Below are 16,220 nucleotides of genomic sequence, written 5' to 3' on the forward strand. Positions count from 1 at the left end.
CAAACGTTTGAAGATGCAGAAAAGAAGAAGAAGGACGAAGAAGAGGAAGAAGGCAAACCGGATCCATTGACGCAGCTCGTGACCACGTTCTGTCGTGGTGCAATGACGGAACGCAGTGGTGCCCTGCAGGAAGATCCACTGTACATGTCCTATGCTAGTATTGTCGCTCGATCCTGTGGCGAAGAGGAAGAGGAAGGTGGCGACGAGGAGGAAGGAGCCGGAGAAGATGAAGGAGGTGCTAGTATACACGTGAGTACTTGTTCTTCATATGCCAGGGAGGACTCTTTGCACATCTTCATACTAACAATGCCATTTACGTATAATTTCACCACTGCTAACAATGTTAACGCTTCAACAGACTATGGAAAAACTAATGGTAGGTCATTTAACTAGGTACCTTGCTAATCCCATTAGAAGTGTCTATTTGTATAAGTCACGATAAGCGTACTATTCAATTCGTTTATTTCCTACCCCCACAGGAACAAGAAATGGAAAAGCAGAAACTTCTGTTCCATCAGGCACGTCTGGCCAATCGTGGCGTTGCCGAGATGGTACTGTTGCATATTTCCGCCTCCAAGGGTGTCCCGTCGGAGATGGTAATGCGCACACTAGAGCTGGGCATTGCCGTACTGCGTGGCGGTAACATCGACATCCAGATGGGCATGTTAAACCATCTGAAGGAAAAGAAGGATGTCGGATTCTTCACCTCCATTGCTGGGTTGATGAATTCCTGCAGCGTACTAGACTTGGACGCATTCGAACGTAACACGAAGGCGGAAGGTCTTGGCGTCGGATCGGAAGGTGCCGCCGGTGAGAAGAACATGCACGATGCCGAATTTACGTGCGCACTGTTCCGCTTCATCCAGCTGACCTGCGAGGGTCACAATCTCGACTGGCAGAACTATCTTCGTACGCAGGCTGGTAATACGACCACGGTGAATGTCGTCATCTGCACTGTCGATTATCTGCTACGGCTGCAGGAATCCATTATGGACTTTTACTGGCACTACTCCAGCAAGGAACTGATCGATCCGGCCGGTAAGGCGAACTTCTTCAAGGCCATCGGTGTTGCGAGCCAGGTGTTCAACACGCTCACTGAAGTCATCCAGGGTCCGTGTACACAGAACCAGCAGGCACTTGCTCACTCGCGTCTGTGGGATGCAGTCGGTGGTTTCCTGTTCCTGTTCTCACACATGCAGGACAAGTTGTCCAAGCACTCAAGCCAGGTGGATCTGCTGAAGGAGTTGCTCAATCTGCAGAAGGACATGATCACCATGATGCTCTCCATGCTGGAGGGTAATGTTGTGAACGGTACCATCGGTAAGCAGATGGTGGACACACTGGTCGAGTCGGCATCGAACGTCGAACTGATTCTGAAGTACTTCGACATGTTCCTCAAGCTGAAGGATCTAACCTCTACGACGAGCTTCATGGAGATCGATCCCAACGGTGACGGATGGATCCTGCCGAAGGACTTCCGCGAAAAGATGGAACAGCAGAAGAGCTACACGCCGGAAGAGATTGACTTCCTGCTCGCTTGTTGCGAAACGAACCACGACGGTAAGATCGACTACATCGGCTTTGTCGATCGGTTCCACGAACCGGCCAAGGAGATCGGTTTCAATTTGGCCGTCCTGTTGACGAATCTTTCCGAGCACATGCCAAACGAACCTCGTTTGGCACGGTTCCTCGAAACGGCCGGTTCGGTGCTGAACTATTTCGAATCGTTCCTGGGTCGCATTGAGATTATGGGCTCGTCCAAGCGCATCGAGCGTGTGTACTTCGAGATTAAGGAAGCGAACATTGAGCAGTGGGAGAAACCACAGATTAAGGAATCGAAACGTGCGTTCTTCTACTCGATCGTCACCGAGGGTGGCGATAAGGAGAAGCTCGAAGCGTTCGTAAACTTCTGCGAGGATGCGATCTTTGAAATGACGCACGCGTCCGGTTTGATGGCGAGCGATGACGATGGTGGAACTGTGCGTCGCGATCAGTCCTTCACGTACATCAGCGAGGAGGAGGAGGAACGTGCTGCCCGCGATCCAATCAAGCGCACCATACAGGCCGTGAAGGATGGTCTGTCCTACTCGGTGTACTTGATCAGCCCGTCCAACATCAAGCACCAGATTACCGTACTGCAGTCGAAATCATTCCCCGAGATTATTGTCGGATTCTTCAAGATGATCTTCTACGCGTTCTACTACTCTGGCTTTGGCGTGTCGGTTGTGATTAAGTACTTGGTCAACATCCTCATGTCGCTCATGCGTGGCCCCGCCCAAGAAGCGGAAGAACCGATCCCGGAAGCGGAACCGTCACTGCGTGCTTTACCACCACTGCCACTAGAGGAACCGCCGGGTACGGTGCAGGCATTCGGGTTGGACATCAGCAAGGAAGAGAATGGTCAATATCGTATGGCACCGCACGAATCGCCCGCCCTAAGCCCATCCTCCTCGATCGAGGAAACGGGTGAAAGCAGCCCGGAGGATGGAGCCGCCGAGCTGACGGGTGAAGGTGTTCCACCGGGTGAGCAGATGACGCTGGTCGATCTGCTTGGCGGTGAGGCTGCTAAGCGTGCCGCCCAGGAACGTACCGAAGCACAGAAAGCCCAAGAAGCTACACTGGCAAGCATTGAGGCGGAATCGAAGAAGGCTTCCACCGAAACGAAAGAACCAGCTGCCGTCCACCAGATCGATTTCTCCAAGTACACCAAGAAGTGCGTCAGCTATCTGGCGCGTAACTTCTACAACCTGAAGTACGTCGCGCTGGTGCTGGCGTTCTGCATCAACTTTATGCTGCTGTTCTACAAGGTTACAACATTCGGCGATGAGGAAGAGGGCGAAGGTTCGGGCGAAAGTTTAATGGGACTTGGATCTGGTATTGGTTCGGGACTGGGCATATTGGAAACGGGCTCCGGAGGCGGTGAAGGTGGTAGTGGCGATGGAGAAGGTGAAGAGGAAGACCCACTGGAAAAGGTCGAAGTGGACGAAGATTTCTTCTACATGGAGCATGTACTGCGTGTCGCTGCCATCCTACACAGTTTAGTCTCCTTGTGTATGCTGATCGCGTACTACCATCTGAAGGTACCGTTGGCCATCTTCAAGCGTGAGAAGGAAATTGCACGTCGGCTAGAGTTTGATGGTTTGTTCATTGCCGAACAGCCGGAAGACGATGATATTAAATCACACTGGGACAAGCTGGTGATATCGGCCAAAACGTTCCCCGTCAACTATTGGGACAAGTTCGTCAAGAAGAAGGTCCGCCAGAAGTACAGCGAAACGTACGATTTCGACTCGATCTCCAATCTGTTGGGTATGGAAAAGACAGCATTTGCCGCACAGGAAGCAAACGAAGGCGGTGGCTTCTTCCACTTCATTGCAAACATTGACTGGCGCTATCAGATCTGGAAGGCGGGCGTTACGATCACGGATAATTCCTTCCTCTACTCGCTCTGGTATTTCTCCTTCTCCGTGATGGGTAACTTCAATCAGTTCTTCTTCGCAGCCCATCTACTCGATGTGGCGGTTGGCTTTAAGACGCTGCGTACGATCCTGCAGTCGGTAACGCACAACGGTAAACAGTTGGTACTGACGGTGATGCTGCTCACGATCATCGTGTACATCTACACGGTCATTGCGTTTAACTTCTTCCGCAAGTTCTACGTGCAGGAAGATGATGATGGTGAGGAGGGTGATCGCAAATGTCACGACATGGCGACCTGCTTCGTGTTCCATCTGTACAAGGGTGTACGAGCGGGCGGCGGTATTGGTGACGAAATCGGCGATCCGGATGGTGATGAGTACGAGGTGTACCGCATCCTGTTCGACATTACCTTCTTCTTCTTTGTCATCGTTATCCTGCTGGCCATCATCCAGGGTTTGATCATTGACGCTTTCGGTGAGCTTCGTGATCAGCTGGAATCGGTCAAGGAGGACATGGAGTCCAACTGCTTCATCTGTGGCATAGGCAAGGACTACTTCGATAAGGTAAGGTTTGGCAGGTGTTTTTGCGACATGATCACGTAAATGATCATTCGGGCAATGTGAACTTGTATACTAATGTGTTCTATCTGTTTTTACCTTACCCACCAGGTACCGCACGGGTTCGATACGCACGTGGCCCAGGAACATAATCTGGCCAACTACATGTTCTTCCTGATGCATTTAATCAACAAACCGGACACGGAGTACACCGGCCAGGAAACGTACGTGTGGAACATGTACCAGCAACGATGCTGGGACTTCTTCCCGGTCGGTGATTGCTTCAGAAAGCAGTACGAAGACGAACTGGGTGGTGGTGGTAGCTAAAATACGCTCTGCGATCCACCAACGATACACGACCAATAGCCAATGCGACACAATCCCTCCCGAAAAGACGGTGCTGTCCGCTCGGGCTGCTTACAAACCCAACAACAACCAAAGAACAAACGAACAATCATAGCAAAATAGCGGTAACAACGGATATGGGCGAGAATTGTAAAGATTTTTATGTAGATTTTTGCTCCTATCTATGCCAACCTACGTCGACAAGTTTTATCTTCCTACTAACGGTGTTATCTTCATACACTTTTACACCTTTTTCTACCCATACTCCGTGCGTATCATTGGGAAGCATTCATGTCCATGTCTTACTTCAACACAGAAACAAAAAAGCGCCAACTTTACTACACAAATTTTCACTACAATCGCACACCGTTTGTTCCACTTTGCATATCAAAATTTGGGCTTAAACTGTTCGTTCATTTACTAACTCACAGTACTATACAAAAAAAAACAAAAAACATCTTCCAATAATGGTGTGACTTTGGGCCATACCAATGTAATGCAAAAACGAAAAAAATAGAAAGCAAATCAAGCATTTCTTCAAATATCCTCTGGAAAACAAAAAAGACGTAACATTGTAATTGTCTCGCATCGAATTGAACTATTTCAGAGATCAAAGAAGGAAGATAGGGAGAAAGTATACTATATAACGTACTTCTGCTGCACGTAGTGCTCGTTTTGAGCGCAAGTAGCAAAGCGTGTCGTGATCTTCGACATTGCGTGACGTACACGACATTCGACACTTAACGAACGACACACACGGTGGTTAATACCGGACCCTAATTTTTATCCGTTAAACTATTCAGTTTTACTCTGTAACCGTTTTAGCAAAAAACGTTCTAAAAAGACGTTTTTATTTGTTTTATTTTTTCACAACCTAGTCACTAGTGTAATTCATCGATGGCACGTTAATGTTTGTTTAAGCTGTAATGCCGTTTTTATATGCCACCCCTCTGATCTGTGTTTTAAGAAAAAGGGTGAAAATGTCGTGGGATTTTTCTTTTCTACTATTACTACCAATTGCTGCCTACGGTTTTTATTTCTGTTCTCTGTTATATCACGATTGTTATCAATTATTGTCCCTGTTCGAGTTATGAGCCTGTTGGGCTTATATAGAGATAATTTTATTGAAATTATTTATTAACAAACACACACACACACACTTACTAGCAACATTGAACGGAGGGGGGGAAAACAAACAAAAACCCAACCCAAATCACAACACTAGTAATAGTAGTTATCTACATTTTAAATAAAGAAAATCTAGTTAACTTATGAGAATTTTTAAGTAAATAAAATTCAATTATTGAAATCTATATCGATTACTGTTGCTGTGCAATTCCATTCGCATGGGTGAAAGAAATGATTTACTAATGTATTTTAATGTTAAGAAATGTTAAAGTTTTGATAAACTGAAGCGAAGATCGACAGTATTTAAAATAATGATCGATCGTTTAAGTCACAATTAGTATTCGTTCAGCAGGATTGGATACAAACTTCAACGGTAGTTAGTCAACTTTCAGGATGTTTTAATGATAACATTTATAAATAGACAGTCACCGAATTTAGAAAAGATCATCTGCTTAATACAGCATTTTATTTATATATCGCTTTTCGATAACGAAAGCATCTTGCATTTTCTGTACACAATATAGTATCATATACTAACATATCTAATTGTAAGTCTTAATGCATAAAAAATAAGAAAATGTAGAAGAAATGCACCCAGACGGCTCTATGCATACTGAAGGCAGGTGCTGAAAAAGTCAATCATTACAAATCCTGTTAACAAAAAAAACTCTCAAACCATAGAAACCGTATTACCTATTCCATTTCTGACACACCATCATCAAAGTCTGGTACGCTAATGAATGCTATCTGTGGCTGTTCATCGTCCGAACATTCCACTTCCTGGTTTTGCTCACCATCCTCCGTCTGACCGTCGACCACGAATGATTCCGTTTCGAACTCGAGCAAATTGTTTGCACTAATGCGCGGCTGATTCACCACGATCGTATCATTCAAATGTTCCATCTCCTGCATGTGTGTGTACAGTTGCGCTTTGCGCATAAACCCAGTACCGCACGTAACACATTCGTACGGTTTCTTAACGCTATGGACATAACGATGCGCATTCCGATTATCCTGACTGGTGAACGTTTTATGGCACACCTCACACGCGTACGGTTTAATGCCCGTGTGTATGCGTTTATGCTTTTGAAAGTGTTCCGGATAAACGAACGAAGCTGGACAAAGATCGCACTTGTACGGTCGCTCTCCCGTGTGCATCGCTCTGGTATGATAGACAAGCAATCTTCGCCGTTTGAAAGAAGCATCACATAGGTCACATTTGTACCGCTTGTCGTTAAAATGTGTTAATCGCTTATGGGAGTTAAGGTTGGAACGTTGGGCAAAGGTTAAATCGCACATATCGCACACAAACGGTTTCTCACCTGTCGAAGAAATAAATGGTGTTTAAAACAGATCATTAATCAGTCCGATAACTTGCTCGTCCAAGCATCCTTTCTTGCCCTTACCTGTATGGGTACGCTCGTGGTCTCGCACTTCCGCTTTCCTTGCAAATTTTTTCCCACACTGCCGGCAAGCAAATGCCTTATTGCTGCTGTGAATAACCTTGTGCACGTTCAAATTATGCTGGGTGAAAAATTTCTTCCCACAATCACCACACTCAAACTCCCGCTCGGCCCGATGGGTCCGCTCGTGCTGTACTAAATTGTGCCGACTGTAAAACGCACTGCCGCACTCGCTGCAAACGAACGTACGGGGACGAGCGTAGTGCGTTTTCAGGTGAACCGCCAGTGCGTACTTGGAGCTGAAATCTTTCGTGCACACGGTACACTTGTACGGCCGTATGCCGGCGTGCTTGTTCATGTGCACCTCAAAGAATGCTTTCGACGTGTACTTCTTGTCACATAGCTCACAGTTCCATCGCTTATTTTTCTCGGTCTGGTGCGTCTTTTGGTGCTGTTCAAGTGCATGCTGCTTGACGAACGTTGTGTCGCACTGATCAGGGTTTAGCTCATTTTCTTGCACAGTTTTTGTTTCCTTCGTATGCTGTGCTAAGTGTTCTACGTAATCGGCGCGCAGGAAAAATATAGCATCGCACAGTTCGCACGTGTGTAATGGTTGATTATGCGCTTCTTGCAAATGTTCCGCCATCAGCTTTATGCCACTTGTGGTAACCGTTGTCTCGTCCGATGGGCAGAGTGTGCAGTAATAATAGTTTTCTATCTTTATATAATACTGCAAGTGAATGTAAAAGGAATGTTTTAAATTACACGATTTTTTCGTAGATTATCACATTGGTGTAAATATTTTCAAATGAAATGTTTCACCAAAGGGAAATTTTGAAATATTTCCCCAAGAACAAATAGGTTTTCGTTGACAGCTGTTTCACTGTTTGACAGTGTCGGCATAAAAAAAAATAAACAAAACAATTGCTTGTTTTACTTCCTAAATGCTCTAGACGTGATCTCTTCTGGTACAAACCTGCAATCGTAACAAGTTCCACCGAATTGTTACACAGTTCTTTTTACTACTCAACAAGCTTCACCACAAAAGAAAATCATCGAATGGGTTTCGTACAGCGTGCTCTCTTCACGTGGTTCATTTTGCTTGTGTTTCTGGTGGTGCTGTGTTTACGGCTGGAAAATCGCATCTATTGGAACTGGTTTCTCGTCTTCATTCCATTATGGCTGTACGACGTGATACTCGTTGCGTGGGCCGTTATCGAAATCGTCCAAAGGCAGCACGCCAACCGGCTGATCTCGCTGCACCATTACAAGTATTACGTGGTGGGAATAGTGTTAAAAATTTTCTCCAAAATCACCATCTGCCTGAAGCTCGAGTACAAATCGATACCGATGTACGTGATGATGATCCCGATCTGGATGCTGCTAGCGCTGCTTATCGTGTTCGTTGGCACCCACTTGCAGCCGAAACCACGCTCGATCGGATCGAACCGCAGCAACCGACAGTCGGCGGGCGTATCCTCATGAGGGTATTTGAAACTTCGCGTTTGCGAAATCGAACCAAGCGCTACGGAATAGCGAGAGGATGGTCACTCCTCATAGAGAGCATTGAACCACCATACGATAGCCGAACAGCTTACGGCCAAAAGACTTGATCAAAACTAGCTTCATATTTCGCGCCACACGTTAGGTTTAAGCAAATTGTATGTGTTGTAATGTTGTACATCAATCTCGTACTGTAATAAACATTTTTTTCGAAAGTTCCGCATGTTTCGCTCACACGGCAAGCAAAGAGAAAGAAACACAGAATAAACTATACTTACCGGTCGTAAATCGTCTCCCTGGGATGGTGATGGAGATCCTGCTCCAGCGGCATCTACTTCGTTTAACAACAGTGAAGTAACGGATACGGATTCCTCAATTTCATTCGTTTCACTTTCACTTGCTTGAGATATAACACCATCTCCTTCCGATACGCTGGCCGCCCTTATGCTATTTAGCATTGTAGTCACCGTTTCAGGTTGCTCTTGCGATTCGCTGAACGTTTCTATACCTTCACCATAGACGCAATAAATTGACGTGCCATCTTCAGCGTCTACTTCAACAATTGTTTCACCCGAACCAATGACAAACCGTTGTAGAGTTTCTTCTGTGATCAATTCTTCCGGACAGAGACTGTTTTCCACCATCTCATCGGAATCGGTCGGTAGTAGAGTTGTAGCATGTTCATCATCATTTATAAACTGCACACTGTGCTCGACCACTTCATCGGTACCAAGCAAAGCAGCACTCGCATCTTGCAAATGTTCGGTGGACGGATCAACTTGTATTACATCCGGGTTCAGTTCACTCACGCCAAATACATCCTCCATTGACATCTAGTAATGAAAATGGTAAACTTGGTTGTAAATTGTATCAAAATCGTTGCTATTCAAGAGCTTACCAATTCTTTGTTAAAATTCTGAAACTCCGTTTCAAGATTATCATCGTACTCCACCGCCACCAATCCATCCTTAATGTCTTTCTCCGTCAGGCCGGTTAACTTCATTACGGTTTGATTGTAGGCTGTCGTAATTTGGCTATGTATCGTTTCCATCCGTTCGATTAGCGATTGATATTCTGAGCAGAGCGTTTTACAATATTTACAAATGATCAGCGAGTGGCACAGTTCCGGTAATATCGCCATATCTAACACATCACCAAGTATCTTTGCCGGGGAGGAAAACTCTGGTTCGGTAAATAGTTGACAAAACTCATCGTGAACCACCGGCGTGTGGCACAAATAGCAATGGGAATACAGCTGTGCACCATCGACAACAGGAACCTCGTCTTCATGTGCAAGATCATGGCCACTCTAAAAACGGGGAAAATATCCATCGTAAATACGATTCAACTAGCACAGCGTACAACCTATTCACTTCGATATAATTTGTCTTTACAAATTTACTTTAAAAACACAATTATTCTACAAATTACAACACTTACCATCTTGGCCTGAATCGTTTGTTTATGTTTCGGTAGAATGTGTTTTTGTCCAAGCAGGTGATCATTTGCTTTGACGTTTTGACCGACTGTTTGACAGTTGCGATGAAATGTTTCACGCACGCGGTTTGTTTACCATTTCTCCACAACGATGTAACGCACTATGGGTCGATTCCATATGGAGTACCTGTTTTTTCCACAATTTTTCATTTACAAATGATTTGGAGAGTGGTCGAATTTGCATAAATTGGATAAATTTAAGTTTTCTTTCAAAACAAAGTTAGTGCTTTTAACTTAAATAAGAATACTCTTTCTATTAAAATGCCGTCATTTCAAATATCTATTCCAATATACGCATGGGTATTATTTTGTTTGGAATTTCATACTTATAAAATATCCAGATAAATTAATGTAATGGATTACAATCCTACTTTTTAGAAATAACAATTAAAACCCTATCTTAATTAAATCCGGGGACGGCTCGGTGGTGTATGTGTTAAACGGCGCCGGTCCACACGGCAGGACCTGGGATCAAATCCCATCCGGACCGTCCCCCGTAGTAAGGACTGATTATCCAGCTACGTGGTAAAATAAGTCTCGTGAGCTGGCATGACCTCAGAGGTCGTTACGCCAAAAAAAAGAAGAAGACCTTAATTAAATACTTAATAAAATGACTAAATAAATATTTCGTCTCGTACTTATTGAAAAAGTAATAACAGATCTCGCATCTACTCTATATCCTACATATACATTCAGACAGATGCAAGTTTACACTAAAACGAAACCAAAACAAATCAAAGGGCTAAAGCAAATGAACAAAACCGGTCTGTATTTTTTCCCCCAAGTTAAGGAAAGGCCGCTCTGCTTATTCGTCCTTGAACCTTTTTGGGCGAAATAGTTAAGGAGCTATTAAAAATAATGGCATGCGAAGGATTTGCAGAGCAAAAGAAAAAAAACAAAAACAATTTGAGTAAATAATTACTTTGAAAGATTCACATCATACCGCCAATAAATAGAAAGAAATGATTAAAACAAATCAAACAAGCTTTAACAGTGTTTAGCAGTTACTGATCAACAAATGGAATTGGCAACAGAAGCCGTAATAAATGAAAATATCTTTTAAATTAATCAGTCTTTTCTTAAAACCCTCTACTTTTATGAATCATTTATTTCAAACAAGTTAATGGTATAACTCGTATCGTATTCACAGTTACAAAACATGTTCCATGCCTAAGTATGTTCCGGTCAGTATCATCGTCACACTCACCCTGAAGAAGACGAAAATAGTAAAAACAACAATTGGACAGCTTCCGCCCACCCAGACAGGTCACTAGTTGGCCAAAACAAAAAACCGTTGATCCCGTACCGATTTCGTCACGTGACATTCACCGCCTGACCGACTTGACGAAACGTGCACACGTACCATGTCTTCGGGACGAATCAGCGCGGGATCACAGGCCTGGCTCAAAACGTCGTAGTGGGACTACTTCTCCGAGACCCCAAATCTGGTCGGGCCCGGCTGCATATCGACGGTACCGATAACCATGAACTTATTTCGCGACATCACCGTCTCCCACATGGGCAGGCCAAATTGCAAGTTAAACCACAACCGAACGAAAGCGCTCACTGCGTGCAACTGATAGCCAGCGCTATGTACAGAGGATGGGGCGTTTTGCGTTTTTTTTTTGCGGGATGCCTTTCACTTTTGGAAATTTTTCGTACGGCGTAAGTTCTCGAGCCGGTGTTGTTGTTGTTTTTCCTGCACGCGACTCGATTGAAAAATTATTACCAGAAAGTTTTTCAAGGTTATGCTTTCGAAATTCTTGCCTTCACGGGGCCTCGAGTGGGGCGTCGCATCGGATCGTGTACGGATCACGTTCGTCATCTCGTCCATTCACAGTTACGCGAACCGTTACACGATCAGGATCGTAGCGATCGTAGCACCATGACCAACTCACAGATATTTACTCCGGTGAGCATCTGCAACGGCAGTGAAATTATGTGATTGTGTATGAATATTTTCTGTGAAATAATAAAAGTTTCTGTTCTTCGTTTCTTTTGTGGTTCACCACCATGTGGTTCAGACCTTGCCCTACGTTGGACGACTGCCTGGCGAGCTACGGTATGGGGCAAGAATTAAGTTACGAGGTCACTTCCGTGAACCGGAAAACACCATCCACATCATACTGCAAAAGGAAGCGTTGCTGAATCCACAGGACGATCTACCGCTGTACATAATGATTCATCCCGGCCGGAAGGAAATCGTCCGTAATCATCTGTGCAGTGATTGTTCCAGCGGGCAAGTGGAACGTGTCGACAACTGTCCGATCGAGTGTGGTCAGGATTTCGAGCTTACGCTAGTGCCTTCCAGTGGTGGTTTCGAAATTCTGCTCCACGGTTCCCTGCTCCATACATTCACCTATCGTACGCCGCTTGCAACTGCCCGCTATCTCTTCGTTTCCAGTGGCTGTGTAATTTTTGCAATTAACTACGAAAATTGGAATGTGACCACGAGTGAACAACCGCACCGGCCACAAACACCATGTGAGACGTTTATTTCTTTACACCATCAGATAACGATTGCGACTGTTGGCGAATCGGTGTGGAGGGACAATTATTTTTATTTCTTTGTTTTTTTTTTTGCAGCAGCACCTCCACTGCAAGCACCCCAACTCTACCCAACATTGGAAAATGAACCACAGCAACAGCAGCAGCAACAACAACAGCATCACCAACAACGATCGATACACTTTCAGCAACAACGTGCCCAAAAGAATCATCACCATGGTAACAATCTCCGGGAGCTTGTACTACAGGTGTTACCCCTTGTGCAACTTGCTGCATCTCAGCTGCAAGCGAACGAAAACAACACTCCCACCAATGGTAACGATGGTAACGGTTTGCGAATTGCCAATAACCTTGCACACCTACTGCCACTGTTTCAACCGGCTGTGGAACAACGGCCAAAGCGCATCAAAACGCAACGAACAAACCGGTGGTCCTTTCCGCGAATGTGCAATGCCGAAATAATGCCGGCCATGTTTCTGGTAAGTGTTTTGGCAATTGTTTTTTTTGTGTTGTGTGCAGTGAAGATAAAAAATTAGTGATCGTTATTTTGTTTAGTGCGTGATCAGTGAGTGATGAGAAATGAGAATGCGGTTTGAGGATGTTTTTTTTCTGTAATCCTTGAGTACATTTGCAAAAATATCTGTTGGTTTAGGTGGAAATATCTGAAATATTTTAAAACTTAATCGAGTGAAAATATTTCCTGAATTCTTCATTAGTGAAGAGTTATCGATAGTTAGTGATTGAGACCTACGAATTCTCCACTGCTCAGTATCCTCAAGCTCTGCAGGAGCCTCAATACAGTCCAAAATTATACCCATGGTGTTCCTATTTATAATACTTTTAAGAATAATACATAATTTCGTTGGAATTGCTGAAACTTCAGCTACTTCGCAAAATGTTCAAATATTTTAAACGATTGTTTTAAGCAGCTCATAGTATAGGATGCCAATATGATCCCACCAGATGCTCTCAATAATTCCTTCTTACACAGGAGAATCCGCTAGTCTATTCAAGATTGTTTTTAATAAGGATTCTCTTACATGATCCATACTCCATCCTCTGAGGTTGTTTTTTTCTTCAAGTTTTTAGCTATTTTAAGAAAGATAAGAGTAAACCAAAATAACGTCCTCTTGGGATTTTTAAACCTGCGACTTGGGCAGTGTATTCTCGAAAGGAAATTCAAAAATTACGTCAACTTCCTGTCAATTTCCATGGCAAATTCTGTAAAAGTATCAAATTTTTGTTTATTTAAATTAAAATACTATTTCGACAAAAAAAAATCATTTTATGCTCTGAAACAAGTGCTCGTGTCGTCATATTTAATAAACAAAAGAAACATTATCAACGACACAAACGATTATAGCTGAACGCCCAGATAGAAGCCGTTTTATGATACTGCTTCCACCATTATGAGTCACCAATTAATGTCTTTAAATCGTTTGATACGGCACCTAGCGTCAGAGATCAAAACACTACAATTTAGGGATGACCTTTCTCAATTACTAACAAGATCAATGTCACACATAACTACACATTGATTAATGAATGCCATGAATGCCATGTCCATTGTACCTTGTTACATCAGATATGCTACGGTAACCGTCCACCAGTAGTGCATTGGGAAGAACTAGTATTTTTATAGATGAATTTAATTACAATCATGTTTTTATTCTTTCTTTTACACATTTTTTGCAGACATGTTCGATGGGCCTGATGAAACTGTTTCGTTTCCTGACCATTGCCTTCGTATTTGGATACATTGGTTATGTATTTTCAAGAAACACACCCTGGAATATAGCATGGAAATGAAAAAAAACCATAATTACTAACATAACCACCTCCACCAATAAGCATCGCACATTGTGTACGATGGCGTACAATGTCTTGACGTATACTAAAATATTTTTCTAAACATTAATAAAAACCTGATTATTATTAACACTAAAATCAACATTGATCGTGTGTGAACATTTACTTTGTTGGTGGGTTATCGTTCTTCCGCTACAGATCGTATCGTAATCAATCTGATAATAATCCATCAACCTTTACCCTCCCGGCAGATTGATTTAGTATGGTTGGAGTTTGATGGGGAACTCAATTTATTTGGAATTAGTAGCAACTGTGACAGCTGTTGGCACTGTATTATTTTATAGCAACAGAGCGACTCTGCGATTTAGCCTCAATATTTCTTTGGGGCGGTTTAGCGTAAGTGTGTAAGTTTATTTCTGTGGAAGGGCATTTGCAACGCCTGAAAGTATGCAATGATGAATATTTTGAGTAACTTAAAATCGTTGAAAGATTCACGAATTTGGCTTTAAAAGACTTTAATTTAAAAGGAATTATTTCTCTCTTTCTTTTTTTCTCTCAATATTCACAAAGTCTGAATATTCACAATATTCACAACGTTTCACAACTACTTCTTAACCCAAATGACTTAAAATAAAACAAATTGCATACTATCAGCCGTACATTGTCACAGAGAGCTATTATGTTTTGCAAGTATAAAATATATGCTGCTTTACATAACAATGGCAATGTATGTCAAGTATATCTTTATTGAAATTATTCATCTTTCAAGCACAATAAGACGTCCAGGGTCATCACGGGTATGGTAGTGGGCATTAGAATTCTATCTTAATTATTCCTTCATGTTTCAATTTTCCTACCCACAAATATGCTATCATGAAACACAACAAAACACGGCATCTTCCGTTCACGGCATAGAAAGACTTTTCTTTGGCATTGGTTCCGTTTGTAAGTAAAGAAAAATCTTACAACACAAACGCACAAGTCATCAATATGGTTCGGTCCGCAAGTAATGGGTACAGACGAGCGATAAAATTCAAACAAAACAACTGATAATCTCTTCTTACGTCAACATGGTCCAACACGATGCTAGTTTCCCGACCTACGAAAGTTACATTTACGACGCAATACAAGGCTCAATCGCTATTTTTTTTTTTTTTTTGCTTTCCAAGGCGAAAAGGCAAAGGCATCGATATAGTGATGTGCATGTACCTACAGAGGATGCTGAAGGAAATCAGAAAAATCGTTTCCAATATTAAAATCCATAAACCTTGGCTGATCGATTACACTGCAAATTCCTTACCCACACACACATATACTTCATCTCTCTCTCTTTCTCTCTCTGTTCACTTATCGGACACACCTTTACCACTCTCTCCAATGAGTTACTATCGAGGCAAGTTTTCCACGAACGGTTTTATCCCATTTTTCTCGAAACGACAAAAAAAATTCCCCCTGCAGGCAGGAAAAGGTTTCCTTCCTCGAACCGTCCTTATAGAAAACTCGCAATGAATGAAACGAACCTTCTTCAACCGGCGAATGAATGAAGATGACTTCCACTAACACCGGCACACACTTTTCGTACCACCCCACCAGCAAGCAATATGGGTTCGGTGCACGTGTACCGAATGTGGGTGGAAAAAGCACACCCCAAAAGTGGGAAAGCTCAACATCTACCATCGCCCCCTCCACCCGTAGGTTGTGACTGTGTTATGTGGTTGTGACAGAGCAAATGGTTGTGTGGGTATGATTAATGGAAAACACCAAGCGATTGGGAAATCGCTGCCAAATGCCGAATGGTATAGACCGAATGGTGACATTTAAAGAAGTTTCCATTTGTTTTGATATTTATTTTTATTTCGTTTTGTTTTACATTAAAATATACAAAGCAGTGTCATGGAATTTTTATTTACTCTTTTCTTACTCTCTTTAATTCTTTAATGCGACTTTGATAAGTTATTATAGAAATAAGTTATTATACAATAAGTGTTTTAAATGTTTTTGAAGACTTAAAGTTGCCTGTAAATACTTGGATTTTCAGCGTGCACAGAGT

At 43.0% G+C, this 16,220-nt stretch overlaps 4 protein-coding genes across 17 annotated transcripts in view; 3 read left to right on the plus strand and 1 right to left on the minus strand.

Moving 5' to 3' along the window:
* LOC125766943 (ryanodine receptor) overlaps positions 1-4,436 on the plus strand; it is a 39,901-nt gene extending 35,465 nt beyond the window's left edge. For 11 of the 12 annotated variants that reach the window (XM_049433041.1, XM_049433043.1, XM_049433050.1 and 8 more), the window contains 3 exons: positions 1-249; positions 480-3,983; positions 4,089-4,436. In XM_049433041.1, coding sequence (XP_049288998.1) covers positions 1-249; positions 480-3,983; positions 4,089-4,304 — 3,969 coding nt within the window. In that variant the 3' untranslated portion in view covers positions 4,305-4,436. Of the gene's footprint in view, positions 250-358; positions 377-479; positions 3,984-4,088 lie in introns of all 12 variants that reach the window. The other variant, XM_049433053.1, reaches the window with a different exon arrangement.
* Positions 4,437-5,883: 1,447 nt separating this feature from the next.
* LOC125766974 (zinc finger protein 271-like) lies at positions 5,884-9,930 on the minus strand. Of its 2 annotated transcripts, XM_049433127.1 has the most exons (6): positions 9,797-9,929; positions 9,255-9,665; positions 8,635-9,189; positions 6,857-7,583; positions 6,144-6,772; positions 5,884-6,076 (listed from the first exon to the last, which is right to left on the minus strand). In XM_049433127.1, exons 1-5 carry the CDS (start codon positions 9,797-9,799, stop codon positions 6,144-6,146), a joined length of 2,325 nt encoding a protein of 774 aa, XP_049289084.1. In that variant the 5' UTR covers positions 9,800-9,929; the 3' UTR covers positions 5,884-6,076. The 2 variants fall into 2 exon arrangements, with proteins under 2 accessions (XP_049289084.1, XP_049289085.1); XM_049433128.1 differs by having other exon boundaries at positions 5,884-6,772; positions 9,797-9,930.
* Positions 7,773-8,571, plus strand: LOC125767104 (transmembrane protein 60). The gene has a single exon (XM_049433369.1). It carries the CDS (start codon positions 7,913-7,915, stop codon positions 8,336-8,338), a length of 426 nt encoding a protein of 141 aa, XP_049289326.1. The 5' UTR covers positions 7,773-7,912; the 3' UTR covers positions 8,339-8,571.
* A 1,272-nt stretch (positions 9,931-11,202) lies between the features above and the next one.
* LOC125767056 (uncharacterized) lies at positions 11,203-14,312 on the plus strand. 2 transcript variants are annotated; one of them, XM_049433302.1, is made up of 4 exons: positions 11,203-11,765; positions 11,878-12,337; positions 12,440-12,840; positions 14,057-14,312. In XM_049433302.1, the coding sequence occupies exons 1-4, from the start codon at positions 11,739-11,741 to the stop codon at positions 14,168-14,170; spliced, it is 1,002 nt and encodes a 333-aa protein (XP_049289259.1). In that variant the 5' UTR covers positions 11,203-11,738; the 3' UTR covers positions 14,171-14,312. The 2 variants fall into 2 exon arrangements, with proteins under 2 accessions (XP_049289259.1, XP_049289258.1); XM_049433301.1 differs by having other exon boundaries at positions 11,878-12,840.
* The last annotated feature ends 1,908 nt before the right edge of the window (positions 14,313-16,220 follow it).

The sequence above is a fragment of the Anopheles funestus genome, chromosome 3RL (genome assembly GCF_943734845.2).
Source record: "Anopheles funestus chromosome 3RL, idAnoFuneDA-416_04, whole genome shotgun sequence".
Taxonomy (NCBI): Eukaryota; Metazoa; Arthropoda; class Insecta; order Diptera; family Culicidae; genus Anopheles; species Anopheles funestus.

What these genes read in the sequence shown, in the direction of transcription:
- LOC125767104 (XM_049433369.1), top strand. Translation starts at nt 7,913, where the DNA reads ATGGGTTTCGTACAGCGTGCTCTCTTCACGTGGTTCATTTTGCTTGTG.
- LOC125766974 (XM_049433128.1), bottom strand. An exon ending in AGGGAGACGATTTACGACCG is followed by an intron (nt 7,584 to 8,634) that starts GTAAGTATAGTT and finishes ATTCACTTGCAG; the next exon opens with TATTATATAAAGATAGAAAA. An exon ending in CCACGAGCGTACCCATACAG is followed by an intron (nt 6,773 to 6,856) that starts GTAAGGGCAAGA and finishes TTTCTTCGACAG; the next exon opens with GTGAGAAACCGTTTGTGTGC.
- LOC125767056 (XM_049433301.1), top strand. Translation starts at nt 11,739, where the DNA reads ATGACCAACTCACAGATATTTACTCCG. An exon ending in ACTCACAGATATTTACTCCG is followed by an intron (nt 11,766 to 11,877) that starts GTGAGCATCTGC and finishes CATGTGGTTCAG; the next exon opens with ACCTTGCCCTACGTTGGACG. An exon ending in TAATGCCGGCCATGTTTCTG is followed by an intron (nt 12,841 to 14,056) that starts GTAAGTGTTTTG and finishes CATTTTTTGCAG; the next exon opens with ACATGTTCGATGGGCCTGAT.